At 46.4% G+C, this 24,560-nt stretch overlaps 1 protein-coding gene across 2 annotated transcripts in view; it reads right to left on the bottom strand.

The window, feature by feature from the left end:
* The window catches only part of STK32B (serine/threonine kinase 32B), a gene marked incomplete at its 3' end in the record, with an annotated part of 359,900 nt that overhangs the window by 18,838 nt on the left and 316,502 nt on the right, over nt 1-24,560 (bottom strand). For both annotated transcript variants that reach the window (XM_079701554.1, XM_079701553.1), the window contains 3 exons: nt 12,369-12,472; nt 4,173-4,289; nt 1,973-2,098 (listed from right to left, as the gene is read on the bottom strand). In XM_079701554.1, the coding sequence (XP_079557680.1) occupies nt 1,973-2,098; nt 4,173-4,289; nt 12,369-12,472 (347 nt within the window). The remainder of the gene's footprint in view (nt 1-1,972; nt 2,099-4,172; nt 4,290-12,368; nt 12,473-24,560) is intronic.

Consider the following 24,560-nt stretch of genomic DNA (forward strand, 5'->3'; position numbering starts at 1 on the left):
TTCTTTGGGACTCAGTTCATTATCTGTAAAGTCTGGATAAGCATTCCTCCCTCATGCAAGATTAAATAAGTTAATAAAGTTCTTCATGTAGGGCCAAGTGAGAAGTGAGTCCTTGAGTAGGTGTCCCTGTTCCTGATTGGATGGGGGCCAGGGAGGAGAGGGACCAGGCACAACCCCGGAGGGGGGCTGCCAGCCTTGCCACTGAGTCCTACAGCCTCATCTTTCACCTGCGTGTCTTTGAGGGAGACATATAACCTGTCTGTGCCTCAGTTTCCTCATCTGTATAAAATGCAGCAGGCTCAGTGGGTTGATGAGGATTAACTGAGACAGTGTTTGCAAATCTTCTAGAATGGGTCCTTCCTGATCCATGGCAGGCCTGCAATGACTGACCACTCCCTCTGCTGCCCTGCAGTCCCAGCCACCTCCCATGGGAGCCCCGGCCTTAAACCCCAACTTATAAGCGAGGGTCTTGCTACCTGCCATCAAACTTGCCTTGGCCAGGCTGCCTCACCCCTCGATGTCAGCCAGTGCCCTGCCATGGCCAGGCAGGAGGAGGAACCAGGGCTTTGCAGATAGAACTGGGGCAAGGCCTGGCTTTTCCACTCACTAGCAAGTCCCTCAACCTCTCTGGCCCTCAGTTTCCATGACTGTAAAATGAGGGTAAGTGCTCTGAGCTTGTGGGGTTGGGGTGACACAATGCAGGGAAAGCTCTTAGCCCAGTCCCTGCCACAGGGTGGGTACCAACAAATGTTAATCACAGGTATTATTATTATTGTTTTGTTGGTGGTCTGATGGGGAGCAGTAAGTACTACATTCTTTTCCCTTTCCCGTCTCGATCCTGGAGAGAGGTCCCAGCAGAACAGTCCCCACTGGGATTGTCTGTACTGACAGCTCTCCCCCACCTGCCCCTGCCGGGATCCTCGCACCGCCAGCTTCTATGGCTCCACTAACAGTCCCTTTCCCTTGGTGGCACATCTGTCCGCCACCACGCTACCTCTCCCAGTGAGCAGGTCAGATTCCAGGACCAAGTCTTTCCTGGCCTGATTTATCTTTCTTTCCTCCCTCCCTCCCTCCCTCCCTTCCTTCCTTCCTTCCTTCCTTCCTTCCTTCCTTCCTTCCTTCCTTCAGTGGAGGCTCTGGATCCAGACTGCCTGAGGTCAAGCCCTGGCTTTGCCAATTTCTCACTGAGTAATTGTGGGCAGTTTGCTTAACCTGAGACTATTCACTTAAGCTGAGACTACTAACAGAGCCCCCTTCCCTATTGTGAAGCTTATATGACATAATGTACGTGAAGCTGTAGAACACGCTTAACCCTATTGGCTGTTATCGTTAACTGATCCATACTCATGTGACAAGCACGTATCGAGGTCTTCTAGCAGCTTCTAGGGTCACCCATTGCTCTGGGATCTCTCTCAGGCGAAGGTCAGCCAACCCACCCTCTGAAGCTCTCGGGGAATGGCGGATGCACGCAACAGAACGTTATTGACCGCTAATGCAGACCTAGGCACCTGTCCAGTGGGGAACCAGGGAGGGTGAGATCCACTCCAGGTAAGGGGATGGAGAGGCTGGCTGGGAAAATGTCCCAGAGGAGGCAATGACTGCGTTTGCTCCTTATCCAGAAGGCAGCTACCAAGACCCTCCAGTGGACCATTTGCTGCATTTTACACTGAGTCTGGAAGGAGGGGTAGATTTCCAAGTGGACAAGAAAGGCATTCCTGGAAGAGGAAGCAGTGTGTTCACAGGTATGGAGCTAAGAAACAGTGTGGCCAGAGGGGACAACTGCAGGCATCTGCGTGTGGACCTCGGAAATCAGGTACAAATCCACCCTGAATCTCAGTGAAACGTGATTCCTCTGGTGCTCAGGTGACCGTGGCCAGCAGGGCCCCCACTGGACAGCTTCTGGCGTCTTCCTGCCCGCCCAGGTGGGGGACCCTGCACAGGGTGGGATGCCGTCAAACAGGACCTCACTCACATTGGGTACGAAGCCGGGCATCAGGGCCTTCTCCCACACCGCGTCCCAGTTCATGTCGGCCAAGTAGGGTGCGCTCTGGACGTCACCGAGGCTGGACAGGCGGCTCTTGGGGTCCTTGGTCAGGAGCTGCAGGCAAAGGGCAAATGTGCTCGCTTGGGCAGTGCACCCCACCGAGGTTTTTGGGGGAATCCGAAGGCGGAGTCTTGGGAAAATGAAGGTGACCCTGCTTTCTGCGTTCCATGAATGTCCTGCCCTGTTTGGGCTGCTGTGTTGGAAGCATCACCTACACTCATCTCTTTATAGCCAGGGAGGAACTGAGGGGTCAGGCTGCTGGAAGGTCATCCAGCAATGGGCTCTTTGGACAGGGACTAGATTTTCGCCCGCCGTGCTCCCCTTGGGAACTTGCACCGTGTGACATGCCACCTCTCAATGAGGTCTGCAGAGGCTTCCAATTAAAAATAAAAAGAATTCGCCACCTCGATTTAGGACTTTCAGCTTGGTAATGGGATGCACAAAAGCATAATAAAATTTCTCCCTGGACAGCTATGAGGTGACCTCTGCAGTCTGATGGAATGACCTCATTTGTAGCCAAGGGGTCAACTTTTAGCTTCCCTTCAAATGGAGTTTCTGCTAATAAGGGGTGATGCAGTAAAAGAAAAAAAAATAGCCGTACAATATTACCTTGCATCCAGAGGGGTTTTCAACTTTCAAAACAGTAGCTTATCTGGTGCAAGAACACTGAGGCTAAAAATGAAAGACGGGGCCCAGCCCTGGGAGGGCCACTCGGTAGCAGTGTGGCCCCGGCTGAGCTGCTGACTGTGCTGTGCGTGTTTCCTCCTCCGAAAGTAGGAAGGATAATGGTAACTCTTCCACTTCTGGCTCATGATTCAGATGAGACCCAAAGGGGATGGATGAGGAACTGGGACACACCAAGGCATGATGCCACACCCAGCTGCCACTGCAACAAGTGGGCTACAGTCACACCATGGGAGGGGCACCTGGCAGGGCCCCACCTGCTGATCACGGTGGCCTCTCTCTAGGAACTGTCCCCAAAATGACGGGTACAGATTTAAACAGAGATGCTGCTTCAATGCCCAGGGCAGGGCGGTGGTGGAGGGGGGTGGCCACAGTTTAGGGCAGCAGTTAGTTCTCTGACTCCATGGGTGGGTGGGAAGTGGAGGTGTTGGCAGGTGGGTGGAGCTTCCAGGTGATTCCAATCAGCAGTTGGTTAAGGACCACTGAGTCTAAAACCCAGGGGGTGAATCTCCCCTAAAGCAATTTAACTAATGAGTAATTCCCTAAATCATCTACAGAGTTTGGAGGGAGTAAGAGCTGATATCTGGAGTTCAGAGAGCTTGGATTTAAATCCTCCTCTGCCTTGAACAGCCCTGTGGCAGTGAGTGAATGATATGCTTTCCCAAGCCTCAGTTTTCCCATCTCTACTATGGAGGCACCAACACTACTCCTCTCACAGGGCATGTAAGGACTAAATGAGCAGAGCCCCCATATAACATTCCCCCAACCAGTGCTGGCTGCCGTCATCATAATTCCTTCATTAAAGGTGACTGGTGCTGACCACATGCAAGGCTCGACTCTGTGTCTTGGAGGATTCCGAGTGAGCTTCGCTGAATGCCAGCCTCAGAAGGAGGGCGCCACGACCCACTGCCCATGCTGAACTTGAGCTTATCAGAACAGAAACAACAGGGCCCGCCCCACCATTTCTGATTCAGCAGGTCTGGGGGTGGAGCCTGAGAATCCGCATTTCTAACAAGCTCCCAGGGGATGCTGGTCCAGGAACCACCTTGGAGAACCACTGCTTTATTCCACTAGCAACAGTTCCCAGGAAAAGTCAGGAGACGCCCAACGTCTTAAAGGTCAGTGAGTTAAAAGACGATTTGTAAAATGTTTAAAGAGCTATATGCATTAAATATTTCTAATTATTAGAAGCTTGTTGTGGAGTGAAAAGAGCCTGTGGGCTTTGTTGTCACAGACGTGACTACAAGCCACCCTGTCCAGCGGCTTTGTGATCTCGATGCGGGATGGTGAGAGTGCTTACGATGAGGCGTTAGAGCACCGCTGACTTTATTATTTCCACCACTGTCCCGCCATTCATTTTCTCATTCCTTAATCTGCTGGTCTGTCTGTTACTGCACTGAGTGCCCAGCTCCCTGGCCAGGTGGGCTGGCGGCTGCCCCCTTACCTTTTTCAGCAGGGCAACCATGCCCTTGCACCACGTGGAGGAGTAGTGGACACGCTCCACCTTGAACATGTTGAGGATCTCATCGATGGGAGTGGCCGAGTGGATTTCATATGGCCTCTGCAACCAAAGGACAACAGGCGGCATCAGAGAGAGAGAGGCCCCACGTGGTTAAAACAGACACAGAGAACAGACTTGTGGTTGCCAAGAGGGAGGGGGAGGGGGAGGGATGGAGTGGGAGTTTGGGGGGTTGGGATGCATTAGGAGATTGGGATTGACATATATACACTATTGATACCATGTATTAAACAGATAACTAATGAGAACCTACTGTATAGCACAGGGAACTCTACTCAGTGCTCTGTGGTGACCTAAATGGGAAGGAAATCCAAAAAAGAGGGGATATATATGTATGTATAGCTGATTCACTTTGCTGTACAGTAGAAACTAGCACACTGTAACGCAATTATACTCCAATAAAATTTTTTTTTAAATAATAAAATAAAATCAGCTCTGCGCCTTTAAGCTCCAGGCTCAGCCTTAATCTGTTTGCGTGGTTGTGGAGAAACTCAGGTCCTTCGACAAGAATACTGGCACAAATAAAGATCTATATTCCATCTGCATCAGGTAAAGAGTTCTACTGATGCTCGGTTCTCACTCATTGGCCTTAGGATGTCTTAATTCAGAAAACCAAGTGGTCTTTATAAGGTAAAATAATTACATGTTCTGCTGGTGAAAGTGATTTTGGCAGCAGGGCACTGGATATACTCATTATAGAGTGCAGGTGCATCTCTATTCCAGGAAACTCAGTTTACAAAAATTGCCAGTTTACCGAAAAATGGAAGAAACAGGAAAAGAACTGCAGTAGACCTGTTATTTTATTTTATTTTTTTTTACATCTTTATTGGAGTATAATTGCTTTACAATGGTGTGTTAGTTTCTGCTTTATAACAAAGTGAATCAGTTATACATATATATATATGTTCCCATATCTCCTCCCTCTTGCATCTCCCTCCCTCCCACCCTCCGCATCCCACCCCTCTAGGTGGTCACAAAGCACAGAGCTGGTCTCCCTGTGCTGTGTGGCTGCTTCCCACTAGCTATCTATTTTATGTTTGGTAGTGTATATATGTCCATGTCACTCTCTCACTTTGTCACAGCTTACCATTTCCCCTCCCCATATCCTCAAGTCCATTCTCTAGTAGGTCTGTGTCTTTATTCCCGTCTTACCCCTAGGTTCTTCATGACCATTTTTTTTTTGGATTCTATATATATATGTGTTAGCATACGGTATTTGTCTTTCTCTTTCTGACTTACTTCACTCTGTATGACAGACTCTAGGTCCATCCACCTCACTACAAATAACTCAATTTCGTTTCTTTTTATGGCTAATATTCCATTGTATATATGTGCCACATCTTCTATATCCATTCATCCGATGATGGACACTTAGGTTGTTTCCATCTCCGGGCTATTGTAAATAGAGCTGCAATGAACACTTTGGTACATGTCTCTTTTTGAATTATGGTTTTCTCAGGGTGTATGCCCAGTAGTGTGATTGCTGGGTCATATGGTAGTTCTATTTGTAGTTTTTTAAGCAACCTCCATACTGTTCTCCATAGTGGCTGTACCAATTCACATTCCCACCAGCAGTGCAAGAGTGTTCCCTTTTCTCCACACCCTCTCCAGCATTAATGTTTCTAGATATTTTGATGATGGCCATTCTGACCAGTGTGACATGATATCTCATGGTAGTTTTGATTTGCATTTCTCTAATGATTAATGATGTTGAGCATTCTTTCATGTGTTTGTTGGCAATCTGTATATCTTCTTTGGAGAAATGTCTACTTAGGTCTTCTGTTCATTTTTGGATTGGGTTGTTTGCTTTTTGTTATTGAGCTGCATGAGCTGCTTGTAAATTTTGGAGATTAATCCTTTGTCAGTTGCTTCATTTGCAAATATTTTCTCCCATTCTGAGGGTTGTCTTTTGGTCTTGTTTATGGTTTCCTTTGCTGTGCAAAAGCTTTGAAGTTTCATTAGGTCCCATTTGTTTACTTTTGTTTTTATTTCCATTTCTCTAGTAGGTGGGTCCAAAAGGATCTTGCTGTGATTTATGTCATAGAGTGTTCTGCCTATGTTTTCCTCTAAGAGTTTGATAGTTTCTGGCCTTACATTTAGGTCTTTAATCCATTTTGAACTTATTTTTGTGTATGGTGTTAGAGAGTGTTCTAATCTCATACTTTTACATGTACCTGTCCAGTTTTCCCAGCACCACTTATTGAAGAGGCTGTCTTTTCTCCACTGTACATTCCTGCCTCCTTTATCAAAGATAAGGTGACCATATGTGCGTGGGTTTATCTCTGGGCTTTCTATCCTGTTCCATTGATCTATATTTCTGTTTTTGTGCCAGTACCATATTGCCTTGATTACTGTAGCTTTGTAGTATAGTCTGAAGTCAGGGAGACTGATTCCTCCAGCTCCGTTTTTCGTTCTCAAGATTGCTTTGGCTATTCGGGGTCTTTTGTCTTTCCATACAAATTGTGAAATTTTTTGTTCTAGTTCTGTGAAAAATGCCAGTGGTAGTTTGATAGGGATTGCATTGAATCTGTAGATTGCTTGGGGTAGTAGAGTCATTTTCACAATGTTGATTCTTCCAATCCAAGAACATGGTACATCTCTCCATCTATTTGTATCATCTTTAATTTCTTTCATCAGTGTCTTATAATTTTCTGCACACAGGTCTTTTGTCTCCTTAGGTAGGTTTATTCCTAGATATTTTTTTTTGTTGTTGCAATGGAAAATGGGAGTGTTTTCTTGATTTCACTTTCAGATTTTTCATCATTAGTGTACAGGAATGCTAGAGATTTCTATGCATTAATTTTGTATCCTACTACTTTACCAAATTCATTGATTAGCTCTAGTAGTTTTCTGGTAGCATCTTTAGGATTCTCTATGTACAGTATCATGTCATCTGCAAACAGTGACAGCTTTACTTCTTCTTTTCCCATTTGAATTCCTTTTATTTCCTTTTCTTCTCTGATTGCTGTGGCTAAAACTTCCAAAACTATGTTGAATAAGAGTGGTGAGAGTGGGCAACCTTGTCTTGTTCCTGATCTTAGTGGAAATGGTTTCAGTTTTTCACCATTGAGGACGATGTTGGCTGTGGGTTTGTCATATATGGCCTTTATTATGTTGAGGAAAGTTCCCTCTATGCCTACTTTCTGCAGCGTTTTTATCATAAATGGGTGTTGAATTTTGTCGAAAGCTTTCTCTGCATCTATTGAGATGATCATATGGTTTTTCTTCTTCAATTTGTTAATATGGTGTATCACATTGATTGATTTGCATATATTGAAGAATCCTTGCATTCCTGGAATAAACCCCACTTGATCATGGTGTATGATCCTTTTAATGTGCTGTTGGATTCTGTTTGCTAGTATTTTGTTGAGGATCTGTGCATCTATGTTCATCAGTGATATTGGCCTGTAGTTTTCATCCCTCTACTTTCTACAGGTTCATTTGTCGTTGTTATCCCCCTCACTTTTTTTTTTCTCGGTATGCGGGCCTCTCACTGTTGTGGCCTCTCCCGTTGCGGAGCACAGGCTCCGGACGCGCAGGCTCAGCAGCCATGGCTCACGGGCCCAGCCGCTCCATGGCATGTGGGATCTTCCCGGACCGGGGCACGAACCCGTGTCCCCTGCATTGGCAGGCGGACTCTCAACCACTGCGCCACCAGGGAAGCCCATCCATCTGTTATTTAGTCAGCAAATACTGTGTCCCCAAGGTATACCAACCTCTGCTCTAGGGGCTGGGGAATACATTAGTAAATAAACAACAGAAAAATCCCCACCTCATGGAGTTTACATTCTGGTGTGGGGAAATAGACGATCCAAATATGTAAAATAGATATTACATGGTGTTACATGTCTTAGAGAAAAAGGAGGGCCTGAGGTATTTGTGAGCGGGGAGAGGAAGGGAGTTGCAACTTTATTTTTAAAAATTTTATTAGAGTATAATTGATTTACAACGTTGTGTTAGTTTCAGGTGTACAGCAAAGTGAATCAGTTATACATATACATATATCCACTCTTTTTTAAGATTCTTTCCCCGTATAGGTCATTACAGAGTATTGAGTAGAGTTCCCTGTGCTATGCAGTAAGTCCTTATTAGTTATCTATTTTATATAGTAGTGTGTATATGTCAATCACAATCTTCCAATTTATCCCTCAGTAATTCAGACAGAGAAAGACAAATATCATATGATATCACTTATATGTGGAATCTAAAAAAAGGGTACAGATGAACTTATCTACAAAACTGAAATAGAGTCACAGATGTAGAAGACGTTTGGTTACCAGAATCTCCTTTAGTCCCCTTGATTACTCTATGGCAGTGGTTCTCAACTGGGCCTAATCTGTCCTTCCAGGGGACATATGGCAATGTTTGGGGACATTTTCGTTGTCCTTCCTGGGTGGGGGCAAAGTTCTGCTGGCATCTAGTGGGTAGAGGCTGGGGATGCAGCTAAACATCCTACAGTGCCCTGGGCAGCCCCCATCACAAAGCAGTACCCAGTCCCAAGCGTCCGTAGAGCTGAGGCTGAGGAACCCTGTGCTTTGCAGCCACTGTTCTCCCCATCTGATAGACAAGAAACAGGCTCATCCCCAGAAATTCAGAAACTGTGCAACAAAGATGGGATTTGATCCCCAAAACATGTGATTCCAAAGCCCAGACTCTCGCTTGACCACCATGCTGTCGCTTCCATGGGCAGCACCACACTGCCTACAGAGTGAAGCTGGTACCTCCAGCTGACCTCAGGTTCCTTTCTAGACAGCCCCCAGACTGTCCTTCTGACTGCTGGTCAGTCTAAGGTGTTTGCTGTGTCAGCCTCAGCTGTGCTTCCCGGTCTCTGCTCACACGGTTTCCCAACCAACTCATATATGATCCCCCTTAGCGCTTCCTCCCTCAGAAACTCTTCCCTGCTCCTCTAAGAAGAAGTCATCAGCACTGTCTCTGCAGCTACCTGTCTCAGAATCATCACCACGTGCACATTTATGTAGCAGTCAGCATCCCTCCTGTGTGCTGGACACTGCGTGTGCTCCACCTACATTTTCTCCTGGAATCCCCATGGTGACCTCTCAGGCCAGCCTCCTCATCCCCATTTCATGAAGGAGGATGCCAGGGCTCAGATGAGTTAAGTGACTAAGGTGGAGTCACAGCATCAAGGCACACGGGGTGTGGATGGGAGCCCGGACCTCTGCCCACCGGGCCCGGGACCTCCCCACTAACGGTCAGCAGCCACATGTGACTCAGCTCCTCTCCCAGGGCCTGTCTCCACCTTGAGAGGTGCTAAGTTGGAAAGGATGCAGACCTGCCAGCAGGCCCCCGGCATGGGAATCAGAGAGACCAGGGGAGGGGAGCTGACATTGATGAGTACTGACCCTTTATCAGTCACAGAGCTGGGTAATTTGCATCGTCAGAATCACTTAATATTCCCAGCCACCCTGTTGGGTAGGTGTTGAGCACAGTTGTCTCAGGGACTGTGACCACACCCCCTGTGGATCCTGAGGGAATCAAGGAACAGGGGGGTGATCACCTATCACAGTTATTAATAATAACTGAGCATTTGGTCTGTCTATTGGCCTTGGTTAAGATCACAGACAAGGTGCCTGGTAGAGCTAGGGTTTGAACCTGTGAATTCTTCTAAGATCCTCTTTCTGTGTTATGAGGAGGGCTTTAAAAAAATGAAACATGTTCTTTCTGGATATAAGACCCCTGTGCATGCGGAGGAAAACCAGTGGACAGGTGGGTGACACTGCCAGGGAAACCGTCAAGGAGCCTGGTAGGTGGGGAAACAGGGGCTGGGCTAAGACCTTTAAGTCCCTTCTCTGGGTCAGTGGATGAGAAACCTCCCTCTCCTCTCTGTCCCCATGGGGTTCTCTTCAGGGGGTGTGGTCACAGTCCCTGAGACAACTGTGCTCAAAAGGGAACTGTCCAGGTGGTGCTTTCTTGAGTGTTTTTTTGTTTTTTTTTTAACTTAGCAGGTCTCAGGGTGAGAACTGAGATGCTTGTTTGGGCTCATAGGAAAGTTGGGTACAAGGTACTCCCCTCGTCTGGGCTACGTGATCCAAGCAGGCTCACAGAATTCTCTGCATTGAAATTTCAAGCCCACTGATGACAATCCACTCCTCTGCTCTCGTGATAGAGCATTTCGGGAGAGATGCCTCTTCCTGCTCTAAGACTAGAGCATGCCTGGGTCCCTGGCTAACATAACATATTAATACCTTCAATCTCCCACCTTTCATTTCTAACGCTTTCCAACTCTATGATCTTAGAATATGTGTTAGAAAATTCCCGTAATGACTTTCATCTTTTGGAGGTAAGGAGCCCCCTGGACCCTGAGGGAATCAAGGAACAGGGGGGTGATCACCTATCAGGGATGCTGTCACTGACATGATGGAGGAATTTCAATGAGGAAGGATAACTTCTAAATTCACATAGTCCATGGAAAAATATGAGTGTTTTTCAGTATAGCTTTTGGACTAAATGTGATTGTTTCCAGGATTAAAAAAACAGAATAAACAATTTGCATAAACCCATTGTGTTTCAAGTCAAAGGTGAACAGACCAAGATATCTGGGAGAGAGAGTCACACTAACCCATAACAGGCATTCTTGTTCACTCTGTCCCCACGCTAAAGGCCCGATCCCACCATGTGACCCTCCCTCTTCTATTAAAAGTGGCATTTGGATCCCTAAGCAGAAAACTCAGATACATTGAAAATGAAACGTTTTATTTTGAAGCCCTTGGGACTTTTTGCCAAGTCATCATCTCTGACTGTTCTGACTTGTATTCTGGCAGAGAATATACTTTCTGCTGGCAAATGACCAATGATGCTTAGGTCGACTGCTTGCCAAGGTCATTTGTAGGATTGATTCCGTGATAAACATCATCTGGTGATGTCTGTGCTCTCTGGTTCATACAAATATCATGGGGACCCTCATGTCCCCTCTTGGAGCACGTATCTTAAAGAACCAGTACACGACAAAGGAACCAACCAGGGAGATGGGGAGAGATGAATTGTTTTCATTCAGTGCCCAAGAAAACTCACAAGTTCATATACATATTTTTTGCATTCTAACAACATCATGTACTGTAGTATGTTTTTGAGGAATTCAGGGGAAATCACTGAGATCAAGAGAGACCCCAGATACTTGAACCACAGGGGGATAACGAATAACATTCATATAGCTTGGATGGTTTTCACACAGCTGCTATCATTCATTCCTTCATTCATTCCCACCAGTTATCACTGTGCACCGGGGGCTCCTGCCCTCGAGGGGCACCGTCTACCCGCCTTAATATGCATATATGCAGATGACCGTGAGACAATGTTAAAGCAGCATCCAGTGGGAGGAACTGACTCTCTACGCTGTGCGCTGGGTGCTGGAGCTATAAGGTGGGTAATATGCAAACTGAGTGTCCCAGTCTAGGGGTGCATCGATCCCAGGATAACTTCAGCACCACAGAATAGACTGAAAGGATGTTACTATCCCCATTGCATGAAAGGGAATGGTCCTGAGAGGTTAAATGGCGTCATTTTCAAATGATACTTGTGTAAAAAAAAAAAAGCCTCAAAATTCGTTTGTCATAATTCTTTCTGCTAAAATAAAACTGAGTTATTAGTTGTCAAATAGCTCCATTAGCCATCTTCAGCTTTTAAATTTAAAAGAAATAAAACAAAAATACGTACTGAATGCCCCATTTTTATAGGACGCTGAGCTAAGTATTTGGGGAAGGTTGGAACTAAAATAACAACAACAAAAAACCAAGCTGGAAAGTTGGGCACGGGTGCATCATGTTGTGGGTTGAAAGAGGACAGCGTTTGAAATGATGACACCAAGATGCTTTGGGTGTTTGAGCTGCCACGGATCAGCTGCTGAGCTTCACACAAGACCCTCCCCACTCTGGACATCCCTGTCCCCGTGAGTAGAATGAGGGGCTGGACCAGAAGCCTGTTAAGAGCTTTCTAATGCTCAGGACCTTGGAGTTGGCACACGGGCAATCAGGGCTGACACCCAGGGCTGCTTGCCAGCATGGTGCACGTCCAGCGGCAGGGCCATTTCACCCCACCCAAGCCTGGTAGAAGCCGAGCCCCCCACTTCCACAGCCTTCACGTTCACCACACAGGCGCACATCTTACCCAGCCCCGCAGCAGCTCATAGGCCGTGACACCCAGGGACCACCAGTCAACGGGGTAGGAGTACCCAGGGCCTCCGTCCACATACACCTGGAACACTTCCGGGGCTGCCAAAGACAGGACAAAAGAACATTACTGCGCATCTCACTTTACACTCATTGCCTCTTACAGAGAGGACACGGGGCCAGGAACCCAGCTTTTTGGATGGCAAAGCCAGTACTCCATCTGCTATGCCACGTGGTTTCTGCCCTCCATAAGTCACGAGATGGCTAGAGAACAAGGTGCAGGCATCACAGGAAACACCAGTGTGACACCTGGGACAAAATACAAATGGGGCAACCCAAGTGTGCTGTGGAGGGCGTTCTCTCAGGGAGGGTCAGGGAAAGTCTGGGGAGGAGGAGGGTTTGTTGGAGCATGAATCACAGTCACAGCCCAGGGATTAAAGTCTGAGTTAAGAAGAAGAAACTGCACCCGCAAGGGGCTAAGAACCTTGCTAAATGTCATTCTGCTCTGGCACCAACACCAGGTCAGGTGTCCCAACAACTAGGATACTTAGAGCCCTTTGTGCCTGGTGCCTGTCTCAGGTACAGTTTTATTTTAGCATAGGTGGGATCGAATATGAAATATCCAGGATAAGTAAATGCACAGGGACAGAAGGCAGATCATGTGTTGCCAAGGGCCGGGAGGGAGGATGGGGAGCAACTGCCCACTGGGTTTCCTCTGCGGTGATGAATGTTCTGGAACTAGACAGAGGTGGTGGTTACACAACATTGTGAATGTACTAAATGTCACTCTGTTTGAAAACAGTTCATTTTGCGTTATGTGAATTTCACCTCAATAAATAGACAAGTGGAGGGTGGAGGCCCGTGATGGATGCGACCCCCAACTCATCAGGCCAGGAGTGCATCTCCAGCTCTAATCGCTCATATTGGCTTCCAGGAACGTCTTGGGAAATGTGGATCATTTCTAGCAAATTAATTTGTAGATGTAATTCCATTTTACAGGCGTCAGAGCAGCCAAACTCTCTCGCAGGGAACCAGGACATGCTGTGTTTAAAGACATCTCAACTCAACTTTCAGACTGGCATTCAGACGGCGTGGGATGGGGGAGGGCCAGATGAGGCAGATGAGGGCAGACATGGATGCTCGAAGCTGGGCTCTGGATTGGCAGCTGGACCATTGAACCTGACTGGCGGCCAGATCCTAGCTGCCCTCTAGAGACCCTCTCCATTTACTTTGTATTTTATAGCACTTTCACCCGAGGGTTCTACTTTCCTCTTCACAACAACCCTCAGGGCCATGTTATCATCTGACACATTTTACCGAAGAGGTTCAGAGAGGGACAGCGGTGCACAGGAAGTTACACAGCAGGGAAGTTCAGAGCTGAGGTGCGCCTTATACACAGGTCGAGCCCCAGTTTGAAATAAGGTTCATATCAACATTTGAGTACAGAAACATAGTCTACATTGGGGAAGATGTGATTGGGAGTTTGAGGAAATGTCCCTTTGGGTAATTTGAGCTTCCCAAAGGAAGCAACATGGTGTGATGGGAAACAGGAAGAAGGTCAGTGGGGCTGGAGCTGAATTAACAAGTTCGATTTGCCTCAGTTTTGTAAAACATGAACAAGAATAAACAGTGTATTCATAGGGTTCTTATGAGGATTAAGGAACAACGCAGGCTGAGAGCTAAGCCCGATGCCTGGCTGGTCTATTGTGAGTGTTCTGGGAATCTTGGGCATGGTTTTTATTACTAGAATTGTCATTCAGACCTCCTCTTCCGATCATGCTCAGCCTCGCCACGGTCCAGTCAGCCTGGGAAGCGTGTTAAACTCCATCCTCCTGAGCCTCATGACCTATCAGTCTACAGACCCGCTGAGTTTGGCATTTCCAGCATCTTTCTGTCCGCCCCTTCCTATCGATCCTAGATCAACCTGAATGCAAAGGTGGCAATCATACCTGTTCATTAAACATCTAGTGAGAAAATATTTGATTTCCTAGCAGCTCCAGGCACTGAGCTGTGCTATTCTGCATCCCACTGGGAGCCTGAGGCTGAGCTCCAACCCAGAGGGGCTTCCTTCCCTGCACCCCAATCTGTGTACATGTCCTTCTTCCCTCCGTGCTGAGGGTTCCAGGAGAGAAGGAGCCACATCATGCTGGTCTGTGCACGTGTAGATGTAATTCTACAGAACCAGGGCCTTGACAGCTGCTGGCCCAGCCCATGTGCTCAGACAGTGAGGGAGGCAGGGACACGCCCAGGAGTGCAGGCGAGGCTGCGTGCCCAGGTGTCCCCATAAATCCTTGTGGTGCCTGGCAGCCCCATGCCCATCTGGAATTCAGGGTAGAAGCAGCAGCTGACCAATTCTGTCCTGGCTGTTGTGACCAACCAAGTGACAAACGTCTGCAGCCTGTGACCCCACTCCCAGAGAAGGTGACAGTCTCTCCTCCCTTGCACAGTTAGGGCTGATAGAACATAAACAACCTTTATGTCACAATCCATATGCCACCAAAACGGCCGCTTTAGGGGCCTGGATCAGTGCTTAGAGGCGAGGGCATCATATAGGATTAGAGCTTGAAGGACAGGTACAAGACACATACCTGTCACCATCATTTCAGGTATGAATGAATGAATATGGAAACTACAGTTTGCCAGGTACTTTGTTAAGGATTTTACACGTCCTACTTCTCTTCATCCTCCCAACCGCCCAATAAAACAAGCCTACAACGATCTCCACGTTCCAGATGAGGAGGCAGAGACATGAAGGGGTGTAGTTGGGTGAACAGTGTCCCCAAAAGATATGTCCAAGTACCTGTGAACGGGGCCTTATTTGGAAATAGGGACTTTGCAGATGTAATTAATACAGACGTCAGGATAAAGCCATCCTGGATTCAGGGTGGACCCTTCCTAGATTCAATGGCTGATGCCTTTCTAAGAGAAAGAAGAGGTATATTTGAGAGAAAGAGAAAGCTGTGGGAGGAGGGAGAGCCTGGAGGGATGCGGCCACAAGCCAAAGAAGCCCTGGAGCCCCTGGAAGCTGGAAGAGCAAGGAAGGAGCCTCTCCCATACCTCCGAGGGAGCACGGCTCTGCAGACACCTTGATATTGAACTACTGGCTTCCAGAACGGTGAGTGAATGGATTTCTGTTGCTCCAAGCCACCACAGTTGTGGGACTTTGTTGTGCAGCCCTAGGAAACTAGTAATAGGGGCTGGGAACTTGCTCCAGATCATCCAGCTGGGATGGCAGAGCTGGGATGAGCCTCTCTCAGTATCTGATTCCAAAGTCCTTTCTCCTATACTGAGGTGACTTCCATGGGTGATGGACTTACCTGAGGATGGGTCCTGATGAAAGCTGCTACCTTCCTTCCCTCTGTCCCAGAGACTGGCGCTCAGCCAAGTACATGGTAAGCACTTCATCAACGCATGTCAATTTCATCCTGGTGCCATACAGCTGGTCCAGCACATTGCTTGACTGCTTCAGAAGTAGAGACAGCTCACAGCCTAGGAGTGTCAGCATGGCAGAGGTGCAGGGTCCCTTGGAAACCATCTTGTCATCGTCCCCTCTGTGTTAGAATTGGCCACCGGGCTTGAGGGGCGAGAGTGGTTTGCCTCGGCCACAACTCACCAACTCAGGGCTCAAGTCAGAACTCCTGGTCCTGACTGCCAGTTTCAGGGAGTTCCCATTATTGGAACAGTTAAATTCAGCCATCAATGCCAGATGACTCTCCCTCCTCAGCTCCTGTATCCCCTTCCTCCTCTTCGCCAACACATGGCCCTTGTTCAGATCCCCATTCCTTCCTCCTGGTCTCCTGCACTAGCTTCTCCACCCGTCCTCTGGCTTCCAGAGTCTCCTTCTCCAGTCCTTCTTTGCTTCTGGGGGAGTTAGCCTTCTGATATGCAACTCAGACCACGGCAGTACCCTGCCTCAAGGTCTTCCTATCACGATGGCTGTTTCACAATCTGTATTCACAGGAATGCCACCAGCCATGTTAGGCTCATAGATTTTGGAGGAGAAAGGATTCTGAGGTCAAACATGTCTGGGAAATGATGAGGTTCAATTGCGTTCTTTCTTGTAGACTTCTTAGCGCCTTTAATGACTCAATAGCAAGCATGGTTTGGAAATTTATTAGACTTGATCCTGGAATCTTTTTGATTTTTCAGTGGAACAGTACAAAGCACTAGGGCTGGAAACCCATGTGGCCTAGAGGGTGGCTTAAATTCTGTAGCCCCTCAGCTCCTACCTGTAGATCTTCTAAGCTGTATTATGGCCCAGGGGTTGCCCATGGCCACCTTGGGCTCCAGCTGCACATGCTGCTTGCCATTCCTAGAACATCCTATCTGTCTATCTGTTTCTTTTTCTCTCCCCTAATCCACCAGGTTCTCTCACAAAGGGTGCAGCTTCAGAGTTACCACTTCTAGGAACTGAATATGTACCATTCTGCAGGCTTCTTTACATCTGTCATGTATTCCTCAAAATACATCTCTGCTATTATTATTTTCTTATCATTCCCTTCCCTCCAGACTAGATTAGAGCTTCCTCTTTATCCCCACCTTCCCTAGGCATCTCTTGATTTTTACAGTTTGGCTGCATTTTTGCTTATTTGTCTGCTTCTTGCTAGACTTTAAGCTCCCTGAAGGCAGGGACGGTCATGTTCTCCCTGGCTCCCCAAGTCTTGCCTGGCATGAAGAAGACATGTGGGCAGGGTTTGTTGACTGACTAAATAAATGAATGATTGTATGAAAAAAAAGCAAACAACACCAGTACAGCCCTCGCTATGTGCCAAGACCTGTTCTAAGTTCTTGGCACACTGCTAATAAAAATAGCTCATCTGGGCTTCCCTGGTGGCGCAGTGGTTGAGAGTCCGCCTGCCGACGTAGGGGACACGGGTTCGTGCCCCGGTCCGGGAAGATCCCACATGCTGCGGAGCGGCTGGGCCCATGAGCCATGGCTGCTGAGCCTGCGCTCCGCAACGGGAGAGGCCACAACAGTGAGAGGCCCGCGTACTGCAAAAAAAAAAAAAAAAGAAAAAAAGCTCATCTTTCTGGAGCATCTGTCATGCACCAAACTTTGTTTTAAGAGTTTAGCAGGTATTAACTCATTTAATTTTCACAATGACGTGGAATTTGGCTAGCTGCAGCTGAGTCTCACTGAGGAAAGGACCAGGATGTTCTGGGCTGATGCTGGCAAGGCTAGGACTGGGGGTTCCCTGGAGCAGAGTGAGTGATGAAGGAACCCTGAAGGGGGAGCCCAGGACAGCAAATGACAAACCAAGCAGATAGCTGAAGTTGGCTATGGTCTCGCCCAGAAAGGATGTCCAGGGTCCAAGGTCTGGGTACACCTGCAGGGGTGATGGATACATGAAACTCCCCAAGGTCTTCCAGAAAGAAAAACAACTAAAACTTCTTGCAATGCCCTGGTGGGGTAAGGGCCAACCCTGAATCTATTTTAAGCCATTGAAAATGCCCACTGTAACCATCATCGTCATGCACAAAACAGTCATGCAGAGCTTTCTAGGGCACAAAGATTCCTTCATAATTACCCCCACCCATGCTCAAAGCACCCTAAGCCCCAGATGAAGAAACAGACGCACAGAGAGGTAATGGGGCAAGTTCAGGGCCGTGGAGACAGCAAGTGGAAGAGCGTGGACTGGAAGGCTGCTTTTACCACTTTCAAGGGGCGCTCAATACAGCTGTTCCATTATTATCATGAGCAGTGGTTTTCTTTACAACACCAAGAACTGCATTATTATCATTATTATTTTTTGCGGTACGCGGGCCTCTCACTGTCGCGGCCTCTCCCATTGCGGAGCACAGGCTCTGGACGTGCAGGCTCAGCGGCCATGGCTCATGGGCCCAGCCACTCCGCGGCATGTGGGATCTTCCTGGACTGGGGCATGAACCCGTGTCCCCTGCATCGGCAGGCGGACTCTCAATCACTGTGCCACCAAGGAAGCCCAAGAACTGCATTATTAATGTGGCCATTTGTTGAGCATCTACCATGTGCTAGAAGTTCTTCAAGTTTCTTTACATATATTATTTACTCCTCAGGAAAGCTAACATTTATGGAACACTTTCTACTGTTTCACATGCATTATCTCACTTTATCCTCAGAAGGAACTTGAGAGGCGAGTACTATCATGAGCTCCCTCTGAGGAAGCCAGGCTTGGAGAGGTCACACAGCTACCGTGGCTCTGAGCCTCATTCGAACCCAGGCCTCCCCCATTCTCTGGGGTCATCCAGAATGACGACCAGACCTTGCCCTGTCTCCTTCAAACTCCAGACATTACACCATCATTATGTATACGCTGAAAATGAAGTATCATAAAACAGATATACATATACACACACAATATATACTTTATACGTTTTATACGCCAAAATCTCTCCATGGTCAATGCATTAAATCTGTGAATTCAATTGGAACTAAAATCAAGAGTATTTATGAAGGTCCGGGTATTCTAAAAGGTTTCAACATAGTCCAAAAGAAAAAAAAAAAAACATGTGGTTCGCCATTAACATGCACATTAATAAAAGTGGCTGTTGAATCACATTCCCCAGCAACACCTGTTTCCTTCCCTGCTGCATCCCCAGGATCTTTCACGGTGTGCATGCATGTTGCACGCTCCATGGCTAGTTGCGAGCCCACGAATGAATACACTGGGGGGAAATCGGGCTGCACGGAAGCTGCTTCCCCAGCATGGCCCAGTGGCGTGGATAGATCAGCCCCACTTCCCACTAACCTTTTCTACCAGTAGCTGAGCAATTCTGTCAGGGCAGGTTTTAAATGGAAAGTGAGTCTGGATTCCAAGGGACATCAGAGAATTGGCCTTCCAGAAAAGCAAGAACATGGGGTGTCGTCTGAAAGAGATCACCCCTGAGGCAATGTAAATATGTATGTGGTGGGCTTTGCCCCCTATCCTCACCACACAGAGTTTACTTCCTCATTAGACTAAAAATATGGAGAAAAACCACAGAAGCCACCCAAGTTATAATTATTGGTCTGCTGCTTTAGCTCTATGAATATTCCTGAAGGCTTTGATTGCTGCAGTGGAGTGTGACAATGCTATTCAATGTCTAGCTTACAAGCTGACTGGCTTCCGGGATCGGTTTCTACAGGTAATTGCATCCTTCTGGACTGGGAACATAGAATTACTGCATTTCAGCCTAGAGGGGACCCTCAAGGTAATTTCCTTCCTCCCCTACATTTTGTAGGTGAGGAAGCCGAAGCCTATTGGAGGAGTTCCATGGCTTCCAGCCCAGCTGGGACCAGAGCCCAGTTCTCCTGTCCACTGAGCCTTTCTGTGGCTCACACATCCCGGCTGGCAGGATGTGCCAGATCTGGACACCTCCACCTAGAAGCCCCACAGGCATGGCATATTCAATCTGTCCAAGCCAAACTCTCCCTCTCCAACTGCCCCTTCGCCTGGGTTCTCAGTCTCTGTCGATGGGCTGCTCAGTTGTGCAAGTCAGAAACGTGGGAGTCTCATGGACCCTGCCCCTGCTCCAGCCTATGTTTTGGATCATGTGATTAATTCTCAAGACTCATCATTTTTCCCTTCCAGAATCTTCCTCTCTTCTCTGGTCCTTTTTCACTTCTGCTTGGAATCAAGACAGCTCCAGACCCCAGCCTGGGGCCCTTTAATCCCACTACACTTACTCTTCAAACACCTTTCTAAGTCAGTAGAATCAGTGGAACGGAGAGACGGAAGGTGTGAGTGTAGTGATTATTCAACCTGAACCTGAACCCCAGCTCCCAGGCTTACTGCCACAGTGGCCTCAGGCAAAATGCCTAACCTCTTATTTGTACCTTGGTTTTCCTCATCTGTAAAAAGGAATAACGTGTCTGTTACATCAAATTATTGAGAAGAGAAAATGAAATTCTCTATGTATTTATTGAGCACAAAGTAAGTGCTCAATAAATGCGATCTAACATTGTTGTCATTGTATTATCATTCACATGTTCAAATCATTTAAGTAAAATCTTTCCAAATTTTTCTATTTACTGTAGAATAATGGTCAAACTCCTTAGCATGAAAAACTCCTAAAAATAGGTTCCAACCTCCTCATATTTTGGCCACTATCTTTATTATACCCATTGTGCCAACTTTAAAGAATAGGACACACTTTATGTTTAATCTTCTATGACTTGCCTGGTAATCTTTACCCTATTTTTTATACTCATGAACTCCTACTCATACTTCAAAACCCAGACCAAATTTTACACCTCCTGTGGAGTGTTCTTCAAGTCCCTTACTGTTTCTCAGTTCCCTTTTTTCCCCCTCTCTTGGCCAAGTACATCAGTGTTCTGGATTCTCACCAAACCCTTGTCAGTTCCTCCCTTGCAGCACTGATCATGCCGTACTATAATTAAGGATATACATGTCCACCATTCTCACTGGACTGTGAGCTCTCTGAATAGGGGTATGACTAAGTCAGGGTCAAAATGTCAGGGATTAGCACAAAGCTATATGTGAGTCATTTAGAACAAGGACTGACACAGAGCAAGTTCCAAACAGATGTGAGCTAGTTATTATGATATCAATTCATTATTGAATGGGAAATGAAATGCACACATAAATGAAAGACCAACTCACAAATGTACATGTTGTACATGTTCCCCAAATGATTCAAGAGCTCCACCATCATTCTGTGATTAGAGTGTGTGGAAAAGCTGTAGAAAGCAGAGATGAGCAGGGTTCCTGGCCTCTGTCTGGATCCCTTGGGGGCAATTCATGTTTCTTTGGCTTTTTATCTTGGCAAATGAACTCAGATATTAATTTGAGAGGAAATGAATCTGCTGCATCAGTCTGATAATTTCTTTCTATCTGGTGATGCTAGTAGCATTGATAGTAACAGAAGAGTGGTTTCATTAAGGTATGTAAGACGCTGCTCAGGTGTGGACCAGTAGGACCTCACCTGTCTGCATGAGAAAAGGAACAGCAGGGAAAGTTTAATTGGCTGAGAAGCTCTGATGAGGTACAGAAATTAATGATGCACCAGTACCAGAAAACTACTTCATGTTAAATGTGTCAGATTAAATTAGTAAATTAGAAAAAAAAAAAAGACCCTTGGAAAGTTTTCAGAGAGAATGATGGAAAATGCTAACTGAAAGCACAGGGTTAGAATCAAGTGCATTTTACACAGTTAATATGTGAAATGGGGGATAAACATCTAAACAGCATGTTAGGCTGATGGAAAAGTTCATTTAGATAGTGCTACTCTCTTTTTTTTTTTTTTTTTTGTGGTACGCGGGCCTCTCACTGCTGTGGCTTCTCCCGTTGCGGAGCATAGGCTCCGAACGCGCAGGCTCAGCGGCCATGGCTCACGGGCCCAGCTGCTCCACGGCATGTGGGATCTTCCCGGACCGGGACACGAACCCGTGTCCCCTGCATCGGCACGGCGGACTCTCAACCACTATGCCACCAGGGAAGCCCAGTGCTACTCTCTTAAAGGATTCCAAGATCCCTGTTTATCTAAGGTCCATAATGTTCATTAAAATTTCCCACTGTCAAAAGCTTTGGTGGGTACACAAGTACCACATGATCTTGCCCTGCCATGTCTCCAGGCTCACTCTCCTTGCCTACTTTGTTCAGCCCAATCTAGCTTCCTTATGGTTCTTCCGATGTGACAAGCTCCTTTTTGCCTCAGGGTCTAGGCAAAAAGCTGCTCTCTCCTGCAGTGCTTTTCTACATGCTGTGCTAAACAACACTTACTCCTCCTTTAGAACCTAGCTGAAAAGTCACTTCCTCAGCAAAGTTATCCTGACCCCTCCAATCTAATCATCTATCCCATCAGCATCTCTCTTTTTCCACCATAATCCTTATAAAGACCTCAAACAATTCTACTCTGTTTAAAATATAGGAGTTGGAGAGAGTGTCACTCCCAGCCTAACAGTGAGAAAAAGCTAGATCATCTGTGAAACCATAACTTGGGCTTCCCTGGTGGCGCAGTGGTAGAGTCCGCCTGCCGATGCTGGGGATGTGGGTTCGTGCCCCGGTCCGGGAGGGTCCCACATGCCGTGGAGCGGCTGGGCCCGTGAGCCATGGCCGCTGAGCCTGCGCGTCCAGAGCCTGTGCTCCGCAACGGGAGAGGCCACAGCAGTGAGAGGCCCGCGTACCGCAAAAACAACAACAACAACAACAACAACAAAAAACCCACATAACTTTTCTTGAACTCACTAGTCTGAAATTTAAGGAAAGACAGGTGCCTTCAAGAAGGTTTGGGTTGTGAATACTGGCTTACCTTGGGAAGAGCATGGGAAGAAAATAGGGCTGCCACAGAAGAGAGTAAGGAGACAAATTAAGATGCTTAATTTAACTGAATTGCTGAAGGTCGTATAAGAACTTAAGTGAGAGAATAGAACTATTGTTTGTCCAGATACAAGAGGAATTTGCACTACTCACAGACTCCTCTCTACATACCCTCACTGGGTACTCATGACAAAGACTGGGCACAAAGCCTTTTCCTTCTATGAAAAGGCAAAGGATAGAAAAGCCAAAATAATTTTGAAAAGAAGAAAAAAGTTGAAGGACTCTCACTACCTGATCCGAGTATTATTATGAAGTGAAAGGAAAAGTATGAGATTAGTCAGAGAATAAACAAATAGATCAATGGAACAGAATAGAATCCAGAAACAGACCCATACATTTATGGCCAATTGAGTTTTGATGAAGTTGCAAAGCCAGTGCAATAGAGAAAGAATCGTCTTTTCAACAAATGCTGGATGGAACAATTGGACAGCCCTTGTAAATCAATGAAAATTCACAACATATTCAAAAGTGAACTCAAAATGGACTATAGTTCTAAATGTAAAACCCAAAAGTATAAAACTTCTAAAGAAAACAAGCAGAAAATCTTTGTGACCTCATGTGAGGGAGGAAAAGATGTTTAGAATGACACCCTGTACATGATCAATAAATGTAAAATAAAAAATTGGACTTCACTTGAATTTAAAGCATCTGCTTTTAAAAAGATGCTATTAAGGTAACAGAAAGACAAGCCACTGACTGGTGAAAATATTTGCAAATATATCTGGTAAAAGACTTATAACCAGAATATATAAAGAATTATCAGAACTTAATAATAAAAAACAGATGACCCAATAAATTAATGGGCAATGATTTGAACAGATACTTCACAGAGAAGGTATGTGGATGGCAAATAAGCAAATGAAACTATATTCAACAGTCTGTCAGTTTCTTAAAAAGTTAAATGTACATTTACATATGACCCAACAATCCCACTTCTATGTAATTATTCTAGAGAAGTAGAAACTTAAGTTTATATACAAACCTGTATGCAAATAGCTTATTTATAATTTTGTAAAACTGGAAACAACTCAAATGCCATACAACTGGTGAATGGATAAACCAAGCGTGTATATTCATCCAAAGGATTTCTACTCAGAAATCAAAAGGAAAGCTACTGATCCACACAACATGGCAAAACCTCAAATGCATTATTCTAAGTAAAAAAGCCAGATTCAAAAGTTTGTAGAAATATGACTCTGTTTTTGTGACTTTCTGGAATAGTCAAAACTATAGGGATAGAAAACTGATCACTGGTTGCCAGGAACTGGGATGAGGGAATCTTGGAGGTGATGGAACTGTTTCTCTGTCTTCATTATGGTGGATTAATTTACTCGATTACACTAAAAGAGTGCATTTTACTGCATGAAAGTTGTTCCTCAAAAATAAGCATCTCGAACTATATATTTATCAGTTCAATGATTTGCAAAGTGATTGTCTCCCTCACAAACAGCCAAACTGATGAGGGCAGGAATATTGCCTATTTGTTCACAGATGTGTTTTCAGCCCGTAGAAAACTGCCTGGCAGGTGGAAGGTGCTCAATAAATCTCTGCTGGATGGATGAATAGATGGATGGATGGATGATTGATGGATGGATGGATGGATGGATGGATGGATGGATGGATGGATGGATTGGCAGGTTCTCAGGAAAGATATTGGGCCCTGGAGCCTCACTGGCCTGGGTCTGAATGCTGGCTCTGTCACTTACTCTGGCACAGGGGTAGCAAACTTTACTTCCTTTAGCCTCCATCATTTCTACAAGGAAAGTACAAGCATGGCCATGGTGCCTCCACAGCCACCTGTGTTTGCTCACTGGGGAAAGGAACTCACATATGGTGAGTACCGACAGGGCACCGGCCCAATGATCTCCCAGGGCACCCACCCCCCACAGCTG

The sequence above is a fragment of the Hyperoodon ampullatus genome (assembly GCF_949752795.1).
Source record: "Hyperoodon ampullatus genome assembly, chromosome: 1".
Classification (NCBI taxonomy): Eukaryota; Metazoa; Chordata; class Mammalia; order Artiodactyla; family Ziphiidae; genus Hyperoodon; species Hyperoodon ampullatus.